The sequence below is a fragment of the Danio aesculapii genome, chromosome 22, assembly GCF_903798145.1.
Source record: "Danio aesculapii chromosome 22, fDanAes4.1, whole genome shotgun sequence".
NCBI lineage: Eukaryota > Metazoa > Chordata > Actinopteri > Cypriniformes > Danionidae > Danio > Danio aesculapii.
Window position 1 is genome coordinate 30,248,706 of NC_079456.1, and position 21,903 is coordinate 30,270,608.

General features: G+C 34.7%; 1 protein-coding gene across 1 annotated transcript; it reads left to right on the plus strand.

The window, feature by feature from the left end:
- Nucleotides 1–2,783: 2,783 nt before the first annotated feature.
- Nucleotides 2,784–21,840, plus strand: LOC130215700 (protein SSUH2 homolog). Its single transcript, XM_056447535.1, has 12 exons — nt 2,784–2,832; nt 3,112–3,158; nt 4,551–4,620; nt 5,744–5,873; nt 5,955–6,015; nt 6,824–6,942; nt 7,041–7,103; nt 7,188–7,276; nt 13,455–13,547; nt 13,639–13,744; nt 19,162–19,269; nt 20,719–21,840. Exons 1-12 carry the CDS (start codon nt 2,810–2,812, stop codon nt 20,860–20,862), a joined length of 1,053 nt encoding a protein of 350 aa, XP_056303510.1. The 5' UTR covers nt 2,784–2,809; the 3' UTR covers nt 20,863–21,840.
- The last annotated feature ends 63 nt before the right edge of the window (nt 21,841–21,903 follow it).

Below are 21,903 nucleotides of genomic sequence, written 5' to 3' on the forward strand. Positions count from 1 at the left end.
GACAGTAAATAAATATCCTGTGATGTATAAATTCCACTGTATAATAACATAAAATTACAATTTGAATAAATTTTCCTTCGTCTTAGTCTCTTTATTCATTAAGGGTCACCACAGCAGAATGAATCGCCAACTATTTCAGCATACTGTATGTTTTACACAGCGGATGCCCTTCCAGCTGCCACCCACTGGGAAACATCCATACACACTCATTCACACACATACACAACAGTAGTCAATTTGAATTTAGTCAATTCACCTATAGCACGGAAACAACAACTGGCCCAGCGGAGACTCGAACCAGCAACCTTCTTGCTGTGAGGCAACAGTGCTAACCACTGAGCCACCGTGTCACTCTAAAATGACCATTTATTCAAGTTAAATAAATTTTTTTATGCCTAATCGCAGAGATTCTGTGAGATTGTGTGTACGTCAAAATACAACAATAGTTTTTTTAAAAGTGGCTTTCAGAGCAGCTCAAGAGATTCACGTGGCCATGTCCTCATGTCATTATGCACACAAAATCACACAATTCATTACCACATGCTGACATATATATATATTTATTTATTATTATTTTCTTTTAAGTATTTTTGTTGTTTAATATTCACAGACACTACTCCATATTGTGATTTGATTTTTGGTGAAGAGGAATTTTTTACTTACTCTTGGAGGGGTGTGGTGAATTGTCCAAATCATAATTGCTGCTGGTGTACCTCAGGGCTCAGTTTTAGTGCAATATTTTATCACACCATAATTAAAAAAATACCTTGGACAGCCAGGACAACAATAGATGTTCACAGTTGTACATACAATAAACTGTTAGCCTATTCATTCATTCATTTTCTTTTCAGCTTAGTCCCTTAAATTATCCGGGGTCGCCACAGCGGAATGAACCGCCAACTTATCCAGCACGTTTTTTTACGCAGTGGATGCCCTTCCAGCCGCAACCCATCTCTGGGAAACATCCATACACACTCATTCACACTCACACACTACGGACAATTTAGCCTACCCAATTCACCTGTACCGCATGTCTTTGGTCTGTGGGGGAAACCGGAGCAACCAGAGGAAACCCACGCGAACGCAGGGAGAACATGCAAATGCTGCACAGACACGCCAACTGACCCAGCCGAGGCTCGAACAAGCGACATTCTTGCTGTGAGGGACAGCACTACCTACTGTGCCACCGCGTCACATGTCAATTTCGGTGTATGTATGTAAGTGCTGCTGAAGTTAAGATTAAAATGGCTCAATAAACTCATTTAAAGAATAAACAGCCTTAAAAATATGAGTTGTTTAATTCTACAGAAAGAAAATTGAGAAAGTGTGCAAAAACGTGTTTTTTGTATGTACAGTGTATCAGGAAGGTATCAATAGCACTTTACAGCCATATTTCAAAATGGATTAAATTAATTTATTTTATAAATTCTACACACAATACCCCATAATGACAGTGTGAAAAAAGAGATTTTTTTAAATTGTTGCAAATTTATTATTAATAAAAAACCTGAAATATCACATGTACAGAAGTAAAAAATTGTCCCTCTATCCTGACTAGTCTTCCAGTTCCTGCTGCTAAAAAACATCCCCACAGCATGATGTTGCCACCACCATGCTTCACTGTAAGGATGGCATTAGCGATGGGCGGGGCCTGGTTTTTTCCAAACGTAATGCCTGCCATTCATTCCAAAGTGTTCAATTTCAGTCTCATCAGACCAGAGAATTTTGTTTCTTATGGTCTGAGAGTCCTTCAGGTGCATTTTTGGCAAATTCCAGGCGGGCTGCTATGTGCTGTCTGGCCACTCTACCATACAGGCCTGATTGGTGGATTGCTGCACAGATGGTTGTCCTTCTATAAGGTTCTCCTCTCTCCACAGAAGAACGCTGGAGCTCAGACAGAGTGACCATCGGGTTATTGATCACCTCCCTGACTAAGACCCTTCTCCCCCGATAACTCAGCTTAGATGGCCGGCCAGCTCTAGGAAGAGTCCTGGAGGTTCCAAACATCTTCCACTTATGGATGATGGAGGTCACTGTGCTATTTGGAACTTTCAGAGCAGCAGAAATGTTTCTGTAACCTTCCCCAGCCTTGTGCCTCGAGACAATCCTGTCTCAGAGGTCTACAGACAATTCCTTTGTCTTCATGCTTGGTTTGTGCTTTGACATGCAATATCAACCCTGGGACCTTATATAGACAGATGTATGCCTTTACAAATCATGTCCAAACAACTGAATTTACCACAGGTGAACTCCAATTAAACTGCTGAAACATCTCACAAATGATCCGTGGAAACAGAATGTACCTGAGCTCAATTTAGAGCTTCAAGGCAAAGGCTGTGAATACTTATGTACATGTGATTTTTCAGGTTTTTTATGAAAAGTCAATAAGGTATCTTAAAATTGACAAGGAAACCACAACAACCGGTTTTTACCTGCAATGTCTCACCTTAAATGTTAAAACGGCTTACCATTGTTGTGATTCCTTTATTCAGAAAACTCCCAAATTGCATATTGGTCCAGAACTTTATTTCGCAAGTGTAGCAAATATAAGGGTACAGTCAGTGCAGTGGAGTATTTACTTTAAAAACAATTATTATTTTAATAATGTAAATAGCCAAATAGCTGTGTGCGTTTATTGATGTTTTAATTTTATATTTACATTTGTTATGTTTACAGTTTGCATCTATGTTTTCCGTGTCAAAGCGGGTATCCTGAAAGACTTTTGCAACCTTTACACAACCGCAGTTCCTCTTAATTCTTTAAATCACTCTCGCGTTTCAAAACAATAATTCACAATCCACTTCCAGCAATGGACCAGACACATTCTCTGAGGTAAGTCTAACATGACAAATGACATTTTAAAGGAAAGATAAAAAATTTCTACATTAAGCTTTTTACTGTTTACTGTTACAGTATTATTGAAACATGACAATAAACGGTAATGAAAAAATGTGAGGTCGTGAAAGGTAATGGATAGGTCGATTGTTAAGAACTTCGAGAGAGATGTGTCTATTATTTAAATGGTTGTGGTGTTTTCAACTTTTTTTCATCGGTGTAAAGAAGTACATGAGTCTAGTAAAACAAAAAACACCTGTTCTGTTTTTGTGACAGTGGCCAGGATGGCGCACCAGATCATGGTGGATATGATATTTCTGCAGGTAATCGAAATCATTGGTCACCCTTCATTTTGAAGTAAAATTGTTGTCGTCAATAAACCATTACTTTTCTCAATAAAGTCCTAATTTCTTATTAATAGTTATGAGTTTGGTTTAGGTAGCTATTATGTAGGATGTAGAATAATAAAAAGGTAATATTTTAATATTAGACACTAAGGTAATAATAAGTAATAAGGCACCTGTCAATCAAAAATACAAACTCAAATATCAGTTTTACACAAAATTCTGGCACATTTACACAATATTCAAACCATAAACATATCAAACAGAGATTTTAGAGGAATTCAAAACGATAAAATAGTTCCTGTTTTCGTTGCAGCATAACATTCCGTTATTACAACCTAAGTGAAATGAGTTTCCTTTTCTTGCTGTTTCATCATAACGTGAGAAAATTAAAGCTGAAAAAGTCAAAGGAGAGATTTGGGGATTCAAAGATTTGGTCCCAGTTTAATTCTAAACCACTTGATATTTTGGCCTCTTCCTTATTATTAGCTATATGCGTCGTATTTTACTTCACTGGAAATCAAAAAAGCCTCCAACTACATCCCAATTTTCTAAAGTTGGAAAAGGTTAGATGCTCTGGGAAAACTACTTTCTTTAAAAAAGTGTCAATGTTTTAAAACTTACTTTAACTCTCTTAACATCTTGCCTTTCATTTAATAGATGCACTCTCCCTCCATTTTACGTTATTTATTTCGTAGTAATTTAATTTTTGGTTATTTTTAATTATTATTATCTTATACTGTTTAATTGTAAATATTTACTTTTAACATTGACAATGTATATGAACATTTGATTGTGATTGTTAAATGTCTGCATTCAGTTGGTTGTAATTTTCTGTACACCAGTATTACTTTCCCTTATTATTTATTATTATTTTTTTTATTATTATTTTATTATTAAATTTTTCTTCTCTTTTGTAAAAAAAAACAACAACAAAGATAACCATATGTAACAAGTTGTTTGCTTGTGAAATAGCGTTTGTTTGTTTTTCGCAATAAAAAATTGAGCATAAAATTTTTTGACTACAAAGAGCCCATCTGTTTGTAAAATCTATTTAATGAATATTTAAAAAAGACTTCTGTGAGGAGTGTATTTATATTAAATAGACTAATAGTCATTTGAAAATATACAAATGCACACAAAATTGACAAGCAAGCATTGAGGAATAAAGTGCAGTGCAATTTCTGTTTCATTTCCTTCTCTTTTTTATTACAAATTAAAGACATATTAGGCTGCTGTGAAAAAGTCCAGAAAAATATTAAATTCACTTAAAAATGTATTTTAAAAGCACATATTTAAACAAACCACTGTCCATCTCATCAAGCGATGAAGATCATTTTGACACTTTTTTCATTTTTATATCATCCTCAGTTATTCCACCAGGAGATTTTGGACCACCACAAGCAGAAGCCCCACCCAGAGCTCCAGAGACACACTTTAAGTAAGAGTTCCTCCAAAAAAAAAAAAAAAAACTAAATCAATTTAAATAATTAAAATGGCTAAATAGACTAAGCATCAATTATAAGCATGGCGTGCCACCTTTGTTCTCTATCTTGCTACATTTGGGGCTGAAAAGTCTTGAAGTAAGTGAAAATTAGACTGCCCATTGTAGAACATCCATATTGTTGCAATCTTTACACATCATTTCATAATAACACTTTCCAATGTTGTAAGTAAAAGTTTTTGTTGTCTCTGGTTTTCTTGGCATGTTTGATTTAATTTTTTTTCCTGAGCCATTGTTAAAACACTAAAGCCTCAGCTGGTCAGTGTATTAATATTGAATAGCATACATTTAAAAAACTTTTGCTGTTTGTTCAAACTACTTATTTAAAATGAGCTAAAACAACACAATTATTAAGGTTTTTTTTGGACAGCTCAATTGTTATCTGTTCAATGCACTTAAATTTGTAAAAACTAATAAGTTAACATAATTCCTTCCTGTTGTCTCAACACATTGATTGTGTGGAACCCAGCATGCAGCGTATAAGATATCTAAATGCAAAAAAAAGTAATTCTTTCTACCTCATTTCTAACATATCTCTCACAATTATGTGATAAGTAATAAAAATGATAGAAACTAAAACTGAACTAAAAATGAAATTTGTATAGTTAAACATTGAGTTTTAAACTTGTAGTGTGTCTGAGCTGAACTCAGAACTGCTATATATAAATTCAAAATTGCAAGATATTTTTGTTTGAACAATTACAAGAGATAAGCTCAGAACTTTGAGGTCTATGTACAATTTATTGACAATGGTCTGTTGAATTATTAGAAAATAATGCAGACCTGAAGTGGTGATGTGGTCATAGCCTGAAGGGGGAGTAAATGTTGAAATCTTGTCAATTTCTTACAATGCGTGGGACAACTTTCATATAGTTCTCATCTATAATGGTAATCTATATTGATTTGTTCTTTAAATACTTTAGCATTCCAGTATTCTGTTCATAGTTTGTTGTGCCAGGAATCCAAGAATGCTAAGGGGTTAATGGGTTTTTGCATAACCACTATTTTGAACAATATTTGGCTGCATGGTCAGGTTAAATTCAATTTATCATGTCCTCAGCATTCCTGCGATCAGTGAAGAACTTGCACAGGAGGCCTTCACCAATTATGTGTCCAGCAAATGCTGTTACAGCTCTAAACCAGTCAAAGAGATGGTGTTCACAGACCTGCAGTCCCTCAACACATATCGGGTCAGCATCAACATTCGCAAACATCTCACTTGTTCTCATCAACATCATATTTGTGTTTTAAATATCTGTTTCTCCTTACAGTACCGACTGGAGACTTTTACAGAGTCTAGAAGAACAGAAAATGACAGTGAACCGTACTATGGTGGGAAAAGTCTCTTTTTTTCCTACCATCTGAATATGACAGGCAGAAGTCAAGGCTCATAAGACTAGACAACCTTTTCCAATTCTTATCCAATTGTAGCCTCAGGATATCTTTACACTAGTGCGTTTTCATTTTAAGAAAGGCATATGGCCCTTGTCCATTTTGGTGTTTTACTGTGTTTAAGAAAAAACAATCTCAGTCCACACTACTAAATGTGACCATGCATGCTTAATCCACGGTCACGCTGCACGTTTTGCCAGGATGCGAATTAAGAGGGTTTTGTGGAGGATTGACCCCCCCCCCCCCAAACAATACTTGATCCCCCCTTAAGGGTGTCTAAACAAGGTGAATGGGGGGTCAACCCTTAATAATGAGGGATACAAATAATAATATCAATAATTAAAATAACATAGAAGATATAAATATATGTTCCTGATACTGGGTTGTGCCTGGAAGAGCATCTTCTGAGTAAAACAAATGCCGGAATAGTTGGCGGTTCATTCCACTGTGGCGACCCCTGATAAGCAAGGGACTAAGGTGAAGGAAAATTAATGAATTAATATAATTATAACGGTTCATACCATTGTGAATGCATGATCGTCCTAATTAGTCTATGCAAGAAAAAATTCATTCAGCAGTTTAAAACCAGCAGATCTAAAGCACCGATGGACTTTCTTTAATATTCTGATGTTCAGATTGACCTTCAGCAGAACATCTTGACCAGGGCTACACAGTTGCTATCATGGGTTTATTGATTATTGCATTACATCTCATTCTTTATTCCTTTAACATACTCTTCATTTATCAGGTCAGCAGGTGGATAGATCTGGCATTCCTCCTGAACCGTGGAGCATCCCAGTGTGCGTGCCGTCTTTCTTCCAAGACAGTGAGATATCCATCCCCGTTCCTAACACATCGAGTATCAAAGTAAAACTTGTTCAATTTTTTCTTTCATCGCACAAATTGAAAACATTTTTTAGAGGTTTTATTTATTGTTGATCTTTATTTATTGTTGATCAATTTAGGATTGTCTGTCATGCTATACTCTTGGTAGAACTATGTGTCTAAGTTGTGGACGTTCAGGCAGGGTGAGTATTATTATCAGTTATCATTTTCAGTTTTTCATTTTGTCTTATTTTATATTATTTTATCATGATATTTGTGTCGTTCAGATCATATGTGGATTTTGCGGTGGCATGGGTTGGACTAACTATGGTCAACGCCAGTTTTGTGGTGTGTGTGGGGGCACTGGCAGGCAAAGGTACAGTGTAAAAAATGCCAATTAATAAAATGTTAAAAGACTACAAATTGGGCAGCATAGTGGCTCAGTGGTTAGCACTGTCACCTCACAGCAAGAAGGTCGCTGGTTCGAGTCCCGACTGGGTCAGTTAGCATTTTTGTGTGGAGTTTGCATGTTCTGCCTGTGTTCACGTGGGTTTCCTCCGGGTGCTCCAGTTTCCCCCACAGTCCAAAGACAAGTGCTATTGATGAATTGAATAAGCTAAATTAGCTGTAGTGTATGACTGTGTGTGTTTGAATTATAGTATATGGGTGTTTCCCAGTATTGGGTTGCAGCTGGAAGCACATTCGTTGCATAAGACATATGCTGGAATAGTTGGCGGAATAGTCCGCAGTGGCCACCTCTGAAATAGAGACTAAGCTGAAGGAAAATGAATGAATGAAGACATCAAATGTCTATTTTGGACTAATTATCTTCTTCGGACTTTGCAAAAATTTACTTTATAAATTTAAAGGATGTAAAAAATTTTCAGAATGGCTAATAAACACAAATCCAGTCAATATTATAATGTTTTTGATGCTTGAAGTTATGCCAACTACAAAAAGTAACAATTTAAGCAATATTTTAAAAATAAATTTAGTGAACTTTAAACTAGTTGCTTAAAAATAATTAGTTGAAGCTGCTTGAATTTATGTACAGTTTGTTGAGGAAATCATTTATTTAATTTAGTATTTAATGTATACTATTTAATATAAAAATGTTGGATTTGTTTAAAAGTGTATATTAATGATCTAAAAATTACTTATACAATTGAAGTCAGAATTATTAGCCCCCCTTTGAATTGTTTTTTTCTTTATTAAATATTTCCCAAATGATGTTTAACAGAGCAAGGAAATTTTCACAATATGTCTGATAATATTTTGTCTTCAGGCGAAAGTCTTATTTGTTTTATTTCAGCTTGAATATAAGCAGTTTTTGATTTTTTAAACACCATTTTAAGGATAAAATTATTAGCCCCTTTAAGCTATATTTTTTTCCAATCTACAGAACAAACCATCGTTATACAATAACTTGCCTATTTACCCTAACCTGCCTAGATAACCTTATTAACTTAGTTAATAGTTAACTTAGATAAAAAATATTTAGTCAAATATTATTTACTGTCATCATGGCAAAGATAATATAAATCAGTAACTAGAAATGAGTTATTAAAACTATTATGATTAGAAATGTGTTGAAAAAATCTGCTCTCTGTTAAACAGAAATAGGGGAAAAAATAAATAAACACGGGGTCTAATAATTCTGACTTCAACTGTATGTTTTTATTTTTAAAAATGGCAATCAAACTATTTATTTCTATTGTTCTGGTACTTTAGCTGATTTAGGTCTCTGACGCTAAACCTGCTAGTGGGTAAAATCAACTCATTAATGAACAAATAATTGAATCTGTAATTAAAATGATTGATTTATTTACTGGTGTTCGAGTGGGTTTCCTCCGGGTGCTCTGGTTTCCCCCACAGTGCAAAGACGTGGTATAGGTGAATTGAATAAGCTAAATTGGTCGTGTATGAGTGTGAATGAGTGTGTATGGATGTTTCCCTGTGTTGGGTTGTTGCTGGAAGGGCATCCGCTGCATAAAACATATGCCAGATAAGTTGGCGATTCATTCCGCTTTGGCAACCTCTTGATTAATAAATGGACTAAGGCGAAAAAAAAATGAATGAATGAATAACTTATTTACTGTAAAAATTAAACAACTGCTTTTATACTCTCTTGAGTAGGCCTTACGAGTAGGTAATCATTTAGAGTGAGTCACTGAAAAAATATATATAGTATGAATCTTTGTAGGGCAACGCGGTGACGCAGTAGGTAGTGCTGTCGCCTCACAGCAAGAAGGTCGCTGGTTTGAGCCTCAGCTGGGTCAGTTGGCGTTTCTGTTTGGAGTTTGCATTCGCGTGGGATTTCTCCGGGTGCTCCGGTTTCCCCCACAGTCCAAAGACATGCGGTACAGGTAAATTGGGTAGGCTAAATTGTCCGCAGTGTATGTGTGTGAATGAGTGTGTATGGATGTTTCTCAGAGATGGGTTGCATCCGCTGCGTAAAACATGTGCTGGATAAGTTGGCGGTTTATTCCGCTTTGGCAGCCCTGGATTAATAAAGGGACTAAGCTGAAAAGAAAATGAATGAATGAATGAAAGAATGAATGAGTGAATCTTTGTACACTACATTAAACACCACTTACTTCAATTTTCCTAATAATTACAAGTAATCGAATCAAGATTTTCAACTTAATTTACTGAAAACAAGTTACACTTAAGTTAATTTTATTAGAATATACAAAAGGTACACAATTTGAGATAATGCAAATACAAAGAAAATGAAACAATAACAAAACAAAAAAAACAACAACAATACAATCAAGTACCGGCAGGTGTGTGTGTTTGTGTGTGTGTATGTGTGTGTGTGTGTGTGTGTGTGTGTGCGCGTGTGTGCATGTAAAGGTAACATGGTAAACAGGTCAGAGTACATACAAAAGGAACAAAAACAGTCACTAAATGAAGCAAGTAACTTATATAAGGAGTGACAACAATGCTAGTGATATAATGATAGTAATAATGACAGTAAACAAGCAAGAAAGGACAACAGTAATAATCATTAACAACAATCACTACAATAATAAAAATAATAATAATAAAAATAAATCCCAAATACTACACCAACTATTACTACAGAGAGTTTCTAATGCTACAACTATTACTACTGCTACTACAGCCACAACCACTACTACTCCTACAATGTGTACTACTACTGAACCTATTATAACGACTACTACCACTGATACTACTACTACATCTACTACTGATACTACTACAGGAATGACTGATACTACAACATGTACATCAACAACATCTACTGCTTCTGATACTACTACACAGACAACGACAACGACTACTACTACTACTACACATCCACTACTTCTGATACCACTATACCGACGACATCTACTACTTCAACTACTACTTCAAAAACCTACTACTACTACTACTACTACTATGACTACTACTACAACTACAGCAACCTGAATAATGACAATGGTAGAAATACTTATAATGAAAATGAGGAGATAACAGGACAAGTCAGGACAGTACTAATAATAATGATAACAAAAGTAGAAGTAATAATATTGATGATAATAGTGAGAAGGCTTTTTCTAAATAAACACAACAAAGAAACTCATAATGGTTTGGAACAACTTGAGGGCAAATAAATAGTGAGTAAATGTTCATTTTTGGGTGAACTATCCCTTTAAGTTCACAAGTTGATCTAATACAGTATTTCTTTCAGTGTACATTTACCTTGTAATCACGGGTATTGACCTTCCAGTGTCAGTTGTGTAGCGTCCCATTTCATCATTCTTAATAGATAGATCATACTCATTTAAATTATTTGGCAGGAATTTTATGCAAAGACACTAAGAAATGAACAATTGCGTCTGAAATTGAACTTCCCTTCTACATAGTATGTGTGCTGAATAGTATGTCCAAATTCATAGTATTCAAAAAACAATAGGTAAGAATCCATTGCCTGCATGACTACTACTTCCAGTGGACACTTTACTATCTTTTTTTAAGAATTTAAGAATGGGAGCAACTCGACTGATTTGGGTAGGTCATGTGATAATGACATTATGGCGGATGTACTGTAGTATTTCAAAATTCATTCATACCACTCATATTCGTTCTTTTTAATGGTCGTTTTTATTCATTCATTTTCCTTCAGCTTAGTCCCTTATTTATCAGGAGTTGCCACAGCGGAATGAACCACCAACTATTCCAGCATATGTTTTACCTAGTGAGAAAACACTTATACACTTTTACATTCACACACAAACATACACACACACACGCACACACACACACACACACACACCACACACACACACACACACCACACACACACACACACACACACACACATAACACTACAGCCAATAGGCTTTTATCACACTTCCTGGTTCCGGTAAGCGAAACGCCGTATCACAACATCCGGTTTTATCAAATATTGGTGGTCTTAGTTTTATTTTGATGTGAAATTATAATATAGACAAGTTATTTGCCTTCCACAAACAAGTGCTCCTATCAAGGTCATTAATATATAAGCATAATTTTTCCCCACTTTGGAATAACAGACAACTAATACAAATGCAATTTTTTTACAACAAAATTAATTTGTTTAGTCGGTTTTATAATAAAGATGGTATACTTTTCTTACAATTAACTCCTTTCTCATCACAGTATCTCAGTAACCCTGCAAGTTTTCAACTGTTATTGGTTCAATTCCTTCAGAGACCCATATGTTATTTAGTGGTATTAATCAAGACCTTTGTCTTTTGAATTTACTAAATCTTATGTTGGCAAAACTTGTTTTACAGTAAACACCAAGAGTAATAATAGAGCTTTTCAAACTCTTTTCCAAAAAGAAATCACTACTGTTCCTTATATAAAATTTTATTGGATGTGTTTATTAAAGGGTGACTTGATTTGGTGAAGAAAAGTGTGGCTGTTACCACAGAAATATCAGGTTAGAAACAAAATTAAAGAAATATCCTATAAACTTCTCCACAGATTTTATCCAGCAAAACATTATTTACAAAAAATGTAAAAGTGGAATTGATGTAAATTGTATTTTTGTAATGAATACGAGAAGATGGTTTTGGCATTGTACATACTCAGTCAAAAGGAAGAGGTGCAAAAAATTATTAACAATTTTCAGTGTTCAAAACCTCTTTTATCATTGTGGGAAAATGTACGTTTTGGCTTTACTGTCTAATTTACTAATAAGCAACCAAATTTTAAGGTATTGATCACTGAAATATGCTTGTATATTACCAGCATCAGAGACTCTTTAAACAAGGAAGCCTACCCACTTTAAAAAACTGTGAACTCTATAATGTATTTATTTAATTATTACATATGTACATTTTGTATATTTGTATTTTATTTATAATAACCCCTTGGCATGTATATTTTTTTGTGTTGTAAAATGTTATTTGCTGTTCTTTAAATAAATAATAAAAACATTCAAAGCAGATAAACAAAATGAACTGGAACATGAACTAACTTTAACCTGAAGATTCAGAAACACACCCTATACGCTACAGACAGACTGTTTTGAGGATATTTGCTTTAAAATTGAGTAATTAATAGAATCGTATTCGAACACTGAACACAGCAACAAAAATCTTTATTTTTTCCAGCGAGTTGGAGCTAAATTTTGTTTCCAGACTTGAGTAAACCTTACGAGCATTTAGCAACCTGTCATTATGGGGCTCCTCTTTCGCATTGACCGATAGCATCTCGCCCGTATCTGACCCTGAATACAAAGGAAGGAGGGGGTTAGCACAGCTTACAGACAACTACTAACATAAAACTGATCCTGCTGGATGTTAAATAGTTATTTTTGCTTACGAATGGCTTGAGTTAGCAGATCTTTTGCTGTTGGCTGCGCACCTTACTGTAACCTAACGTTGCAAACGCTTCGTGTAAGACACATTTTCTGCACAAATTCCTTTTAAATGCTGATTTATTTAGGCTACGTCAGTTTTACACATTAACCAAGCAAACAACATGTTATTGTCCAAATTATGGCAAAATTGACTGTGAAAATGTCATCCGATGTCCTGAGGCTGTCATGTTTCTGCGGCTGTAAGCGAAACCGGAAACAGCAAAGCATTGCTTCGGAGGGCGCTTCCTTTATTCAATTCCACTGTGAAAAAGGTCTATTTAGCTTATTCAATTCACCTATACCACATGACTTTGGACTGTGGTGGAAACCGGAGCACCCAGAGGAAACCCACGCAAACACCGGGAGAACATGCAAACTCCTCACAGAAATGACTTTGACTTTGACTGAAATGCAAACAGACCCAGCCGGGACTCAAACCAGCAAGTATCTTGCTGTGAGGCGACAGTGCTAACCACTGACCCACCGTGTTGGCTTAACAGTCATAAAGTAAGTTTAAATTTAAACGTTGTGTCTAGTAAACAGGACGGAATTGCAGACGCACCTAAAATTTTGAAAACTCAAAAACCACAACCACATAGCAACACCATTGCAGAACAGCTTACTATCGTGGATAATGGTTTGGTCAGATTTAAATCGAACTCATTTGATACTCATTACATGATCTGTTTTCCAGTTGCCTTGCTTGTGGAGGAATGGGGACGGTCCGATGTGTAAAGTGCAACAGTCACGGAAAGCTTCACTGCTTCATAAGTCTTAAAGTTACTTGGTAGGAAACCCTGGCTAACACTGATTTTTACAACACACAATGTAAAGTTCACATATTTTTAGTGTTTTTTTTTCATGCATTATCTTTCCAGGAAAAACAACATTCACATGTCTGTCATTGACAAGGGTTCAGGATTCCCTCTTGAGCTTCTCAATCAAATCACTGGAGAGCAACTGTTTACTGATATGGCTCCAATGGTGAGCAACAATAACCTGGTGCTCAAAATGCCTCCATTTTCTCCCTAGTTCAACAAATCCGGTTAATGTAAAATTCCTCATTATTTACTCACAGTCTAGTGAATTTATTTCATCCGTTTTAGACAGAGCAAGATATTCTAAATAATGATGGAAAAAAGCAGGCATACACTGTAAACCGTGAAAATCACTAAATGAATAAGTTAGTCTAACTTAAGTTCTTAAAAAAGTTACTTAGACTTAATGAAAAAGAGTTATGGCAACTTATAAACTGATTATATTAAGCAGAACGCAACCCGAATGAGTTATGAATTAATGAATGAATTAATACATTTTTTGTGTTAACTTAATTCTAATGCTAGAATAAATACCAAACCATTTGACTAGCTGTATTGTTGTTTGGACCTAATTCACTCTATTAACTGAACTCAAAAACTAAGTTACTAAGACTGTAAATGTTTGACAATATAAATACAAATAATATACAGTTAATATATATAAAAAAATAATATATAATATGTAAAGTAATATAAATTTATTATATATACAGTTGAAGTCAAAATTATTATTAGCCCCCCTTTGATTTTTTTTCTCTTTATTAAATATTTCCCAAATGATGTTCAACAGAGCAAGGACATTTTCACAGTATGTCTGATAATATTTTTTTTCTTCTTGACAAATTCTTTTTTGTTTTATTTCAGCTAGAGTAAAAGCAGCTTTTAAATTTTTTAAAGTCTATTTTAAGGTCAAAATTATTAGCCCCTTTACGCACATTTTTTTTCAATAGTCTACAGAACAAACCATCATTATACAATAACTTGCCTACTTACCCTAACCTGCCTAGTTAACCTAATTAACCTAGTTAAGTCTTTAAATGTCACTAAGCTGTATAGAAGTGTCTAGAAAAATATCTAGTCAAATATTATTTACTGTCATCATGGCAAAGATAAAATAAATGAGTTATTAAAGATGAGTTATTTAAAACTATTATGTTTAGAAATGTGTTGAAAAAATCTCTCCGTTAAACAGAATATGGGGAAAAAAATATAAACAGGGGGGCTAATAATTCCGGGGGGGCTAATAATTCTGACTTCAACTGTAAATATATATATATATATATGTGTGTGTGTGTGTGTGTGTGTGTGCGTGTGCGTGTGTGTGTGTGTTTGTGTATTCATTTTCATTTTTTTTCGGCTTGGTCCTATTATTCATTATTATCAGGGGTCGCTACAGGCATATTATCCAGCATATGTTTTACACAGCAAGATGCCCTTCCAGCTGCAACCCATCAATGGGAAATATAGTTTATTATAATTATGTATACTGTAAGTTTGCAGTATTCAAACCGTTTGGTTTTCAAAACTTAAATAGTTTGCCGCAATTAGGGTTCGGCAAAAATACATTGAAATGTATTTTTAAGATTAAAATACCAAATACCTTAAGTTTAAGTGTATCAAAATAAACTACAAAATACAGAAAATCACCAAAATATATAAAAATATAATGCATTATTTTTGTATTTTAAAATACTACAAAACACGTTTTAAAAAGCAGCATGACATCAGTCCCTTTACCATTAAACTGACTCAATACTCAATGTAAAAACATGATTTCTGAAAACTTAAAAAAAAAAAAAAAAGATCTATTTTAGCAAATAAACTCTTCATATCCTGCTCCCGTTGTATAACCTGTCAGCAGGAGATTATTGAACGTGTTTTACATGGTGTCACTTTGATATCTTTAGGCATACGTGCAGCTTTCCTCTTCATTTACTATATAGTGCAACTATACCTGCTGTTCAACTATTGGCATTTAAAAGAGCCAATGAAGTAGGAATCGCCACTGTAGGATTTATTTTTATGTTGTTTGTTTTAAAGACAAACATTTGGCATCAGCAAACTATCAAAAACTACTTTGATATGTATACCCTTTCCCCAAATATTTTATATTTATTATCAGTTATTCTTTAAATTGAAGAGTTAATAATGTTCAAAGCACCAATCAGAGAGTGCATTTATATGATGTCACCATGTAGACTTCTTAGAAATTATTTTATAGTATTTTACAAATACAAGACACTAAAGTATTTTGATACAAAATATTAAGCGATTTCCATTAATCCTATCAAATACAATTTAGAAAATACAAATTTGTACTTAAAATGCTATTTAAAATACATGTATATAAATACTTGCCCATCTCTGGCTTCAATCGATTTCCTCAAACAGTTTGAGTTAACTTATCGGGTTTTTACAAGTGTAACTAAAAAATACTAAGTCATTGGCTGTTTTTTTCCACATATCTTCCTTAGTATTCAACAAAATAAAAAACTCAGATTTGAAAAAAGCAGAGGATTAGTAAATGATGACACAATTTTCAGTTTTGTGTTTTTAACAAAAGAATATACAGTAAGTGGCGAAAATACAGCATACAAAATAAAATCTACAGCCTACAGTCAGCATTTTACTAAAAAAAAAAAAACAGTGAAATATGGTGGACACAGTGGTTTTTGCAAATGTGCTTGGTGCAATGTAATTTTTAGGGTTTGCAGAAGTCAAATTACTGGCATTTGTGCCATAAACTGATCTTAAATCAGTTTGTTCTTGATAGCTGTAGATGGAGGAACACAGAGAGCGTGTTAAGAAAAAGAGTGAATTTGATCTATTTTAATTCATTCATTTAAATGCACTTTATTTTTAATTTGCGCTGCCCCTTGGTAGACTGTCATTATGAGCTACTCCGTTCATTTCTACACATTAAGTATGTAGAATCACCAAGAGCATTTTCAACTTCAATCAAATGGTTTCTGTTTTGTTAATTCTGGTTTTCCAATGGAAGGTTTTTATATGAACACAGCAATTATTTGATAAGCTGTTCTCACAGAATGGGTTTTTGTCTTTAAAAATGCAAGATGCAGCTTTCAGGAATATTTTATTAAAGTACAATGAAAATCAAAACTAACCATGTTGATTTTGTTTGCTCACATTGCTCGTTTTGTGGTGAACAATTCATCTGGGCAAGTCATTAAGAGAAAGCAAAAAAAAATGCATTTTTCTGTTGTTTTCAGTTAAATTCTCAGATTATGTATGTCTGAGGTATTGGGTGTGAAGTAAACAGAAAGTAACAGAAAGCTTGCAGTTCTGCAGTATTTTAATTGGTCTTCTGCTTTGAAGCTGACAGTAATGCACAGCAGCTGGATGTTAAGTTGAAATTCTTTTAACTTTTGACAACATCATCTAGTCTGCATTAACCTGAAGCTGCAACAGTTTTTTTTTATCCTTATTGTGACGCATTTTTCTAGAGCTGATTGGATGCGGTAAAGTAGGCATTTTTGGGTTTCAGGAGAGTTAATACGGGGTTGCCAAACCATTTCAGCCTGTGACCCCCTAAAATAACAATGCAATGACTCCACATTCTCGGAGGTGGTTATAAATATACAAACGTTGAGCACACAACAATAGGCCCATATAAACACAAGCATATTGACAACACAAAAAGAAAATGCAACAGTCTAACAACCATATAGTTTTTATAGTCATTTATTAATTTGTTTTATTTTATATTAACCTCAGCTAAAGAGATTGGTGGACAAAATGCTTTCAGCACAAGTCATTGATGTTGGTTTAATTTTTTAGAGACCACCAATCAGAGATCATTCTCAATAATCAGTAGTAGCCTGTATTTATTTTGGATGTATTTGATTGCAATAAAGGTGTCAGAAAGTTTAACTTGGTGCTATAAAATCAATCTGCTGCAGCTGACCCTGTGTTACATAAACAGACCAATCCAATGGGGGAATTACCAACCTACGTCACACGGGTTCAACTGCGCATACTGGTTGCAAAAAAAGACCGGTTGCAATAGCAAACATGTCATGTTGTGTGGTAGGATGCCAAAATCGAAAGTCTAAAGATGAAAAACTTAAATTTTACCGTACACCACACTGATTTAATGCCAATCACAGACGTCTTTGGCTAACAGCCATTATAAGAGCTGAATGGAGTGAGGACCTAATTAAAAATGCTCAACTCTGCAGTTCTCATTTTATATCAGGTAAGTTCACTCTATGCTGAATCATACACTTTACTCATTTTTGAGCAATGATTTCAGCAAAAACAGTTCAATTAAACTGCAGACACTGAATGCTAAAAATTAAGTGTAAAAGTGTAAGTTCACATACCCTGCCGTACAGGTGCAGTTTGCTGTCAGAATGCAGTTGTTTTGCTTGTTGATGATTACCCAGGCCTCGTACAGTTCCGTCTGCTTTTCTTGTCTTTGGCTAGGCAGAACCTCGGTTTTTAGCACTACAAAGTTTTGAATCTGGTAATCATGGAACATTATTTCTTGCAAATGACCACACAGAAAGAAATTGTAGGCATCCAAAGACTTGTAGGCCTTTAACTTCTCTCTTGTAAAATCACTTGGAGTTTCAATGAGATAGTTCTATATTTCAGGTTGGATGCTTGGCCATTTCGTCTTATCCAATATCCATTGGGAGGGTGCTATCGCAAATGGACCTGTCAGACGAACGCCGCTCACTTTAACATTTATTTTGCAGAATAACTGTGCTTATCACTGGATGACAAGTTGTTATAATACGCTGAAAGCATTATGTAAATAATATATATAAAATGTAATCAATATAACTTATCTCTAATTCAACAACAAACTCTGTACCACATCAGATGTCATTCCCTCGCTGTAAATGCTAGCGCTCCGAGTTTTTTCTGCAACCTCGCTGTGTGTACATCCTGAATGTTTACAAACTGGTAATTCGTCTATAAAAATATAATTAAAAGGCTGATGGATTTTCATTTGCATGTTGTTGTTTTCATTATTAAAAACTGCTAGTTTATTTTTTCTGTGTTATGGTTAAAATATGGTCATTCAAATGGTTAATGAATTTTATTTGATTTTTAGAAATCACTAAACGACTCCCTGTCATCGTCCCACAACCCCCGACCACCACTTTGGTAACCACTGAGTTATTAAAACCTAACAGACACCTCCTCCTCGACATTTGCTGGTTGTCATAGCGCTGTCAAAACTGACAGTCTGAGGGGCGTGATTAAGTATGTTAGCTACGCACAATACCTCAGGCAGACGTAATCTGAGAATTTAACTGAAAACAGGAAATGCATTTTCAGATTTTAATTTTGGATTACAAGGGCAAACAATTTTTTTTATTAATGACATGCATGGATGAATTGCTCACCACAAAATTAGCAATGTGAGCTAACAAAATCAACATGGTTAACTTTGATTTTATATGCACTTTAAAAATGCGCCACTCATGCCTGTCAAGTGTGTCTTTACATAGAAGAACAATGAAAGATTAGTGCATTGGAATGGAAAACTGTGGTCTGTGTCAATGGCTCCTTATTTTTCAGATCAGAATCTGTTTCTACTTACTGTTGCAGGTTTATCCTGTTGTGAGTTTTCCGGACAGCTCTGTGAATGCAGCTTCTGAAAGTGCTGTGAGGGAACATCAGGCTCAGTTCTCCAACATTTGTCGTATTCTCCAACAGGTAGTGAATAATTGATCTGTTTTATATTTATATATATATATATATATATATATATATATATATATATATATATATATATATATATATATATATATATATATATATATATATAAAGCAGTAAACTAATCACAGCAGGCTGATCCATCTGACCAATCAGAGTAGAGGAGACTCTTGAAAGGGGAGGGGTTTAGAGATATAGGTTCCTTGAACTAACTGTTTTAGGGTGCTTTCACACTTGGTTCAATTGCCTGGACCGAACTCATGTTCGATTGTCCCCCCTTGCCTCCTTCTCAGCTAGTTTGTGTTCACACCGTCTTTTTCTGAAGTCATCAAGCTGCTGTTTGTTTGTACAGCTGTTGCTAGGTCATGGACACGGAAGCCACAAATGGAAAGACATACGCATATCACAGTCGTTCGGCTTTTACTGAATCTTTTAGTTTTAGGAGCATATAGTGAGCCACTTGCATCTATCTGTCGTAAAAATATTAAAAGCATTCAGAACATAATGTGATGTCTGCTGAAGTTGTTTTCGGTGGAGACAAGCAGACATTATCACTGTTTGCACTGGGTCAATCCCGCTTGTTGCCAAAGTAGGTAATACACAGACTTACACACACAAAAGAACGTTATGAAAACGAAAGTTTGTTGTACAATTGGCAGTTTACTTCCATTACTTGGCACAATTGCATTCATATCAGAAGTGAACCATACCAGAGTTTGCGCAAATCATACCCCAGACCCCCTCTTTCAGGCAGACTCGGGTATGGTTCACGGGTGACCACCCGAGTTCACACTAGCTAAACGTACCATAGTCTGATGTCAAATGAACCTGGGTGCAGACCAAAAGTGCTAGTGTAAAAAACATCTCAAGACATTGTGAGAAAATTGTGGTTAAAACACTGTGTTTTGACTTAAGAGGAATGTAAACCTCATATACTGTATACAGTAGGTGTACTCCAAAACAAAATTAAAAACCTTTACAATAGCATAATGGGGCAATTTAATGTGCACAGCATGACTTTGCCAAGTATGATGTGATCCTAGATTAACATCTATGTTGATCCTGGAGCATCATTTTTGTTGGAAAATGTAATCCATACCTATTCCTCACCCCTAAACCCAGCCGTAACTGTAAATTATTCCCAAAATCAGAGGGGAAATAATAGTTGGATAACACTCAACAGTGCATAAATCTAACCGTAAGCCTAAACTTAACATAAACGGTAAATGTATCCCTTAATTCTAATTGGCTGATTAAAATGTTGTTCCAGGAAAGACATAGATGTTAATACAGGAACATGTCCTACTTGGCGAAATCAGGATAGGGTTTTAATGGTCAAGTTTTTTTTTTTAATAAAGCGTTGACTAACCATTATTGTACAGTGGACTGTGCATCAGAAAATGAAGAAAGACACTTTAATAAAGCTTTTATTTATTTTTATTTTCCAGAGGCAGACCATTGAGCTGATTCCAATCACGCAAGCAGATTATGTATGGAAGGGGAAAACACACACTTTTTTTGTTTATGGAATCGAACACAAAGTTTTAACCAAGGATTACCCTGCCACATGCTGCTGCTGCTCCATCCTTTAAACATGCAGTGTACCGTCATCAGTAAAATAAGATACTTTACAATGTAATCAAATTTAATCAGTCAAAGATAAACTTAATTCAAATTACATATTTTTTTTATTATTATATATTGTTATTATGTATATATTGAATGACCTGAGAGAAAATTTTGTTGTTTGTGAGTTATCTGTAATTAATTCAGTTGATATTTTCTTTCTTTAAAAAGCTGGTTTATAAACCTCTGAAATTGCTACCAATGACCTGGCTGAACTGAATCCTGGTTTAATAAGTAAATTGTCCTCTCCATTTATTCGAAGTTTCTTTAAATTTGAAAACCTAAAAATCTCCAAGTGTTCAGAATAATGATAAATATGAGTAAATAGATCATGAGAATTTTCTTTTACTGTTAAAGGAACACTCTTCAGCCCCCCTAGGGTTAAATGATTGAGTTTTACCATTTTTGAATCAATTCAGCCGATCTCCACGTCTGGCGCGAGCACTTTTAGCTTAGCTTAGCATACATAGATAAGACCATTAGCATCTTAGCATTAGAGTTTTGATCAGTTTCCTATTTAAAGCTTGACTCTTTTGTAGTTACATTGTGTACTAAGATGTAAAATAACTATTTTATTAGACTAATATGGTTATGAACTATACTCTCGTTTCTGGCGTAATAATCAAGGAAATTTGCTGGTATATAACGGCCATAGATATTTACATTAGATGTCGTCTAAGCTATTGTTTCTATTAGAAAGAATGCGTCAATAGAGGCACCATTTTAGTACAGGGTAGTGCTCCTTTAAAATGAATGATGGATGAAGGTGCAGTGGAGGACTGGCCATCCAGAGCCCAAGATATATACACATATATACATATATTGAAAATTGGCAGGTTTTCCCGGTGGTCAGTATGTAAATATTTATTTTTAAATTACGAAAATGATAATTTTACATCACTTTTCTATATTAATGGATAAGTGACCGCACAGGCATTGCTGACAAAGAGCGTTGTGTTTGTGTGCATTGGGAATGTATTGTCCTGCCTCCCTATTAAATTTGAGCT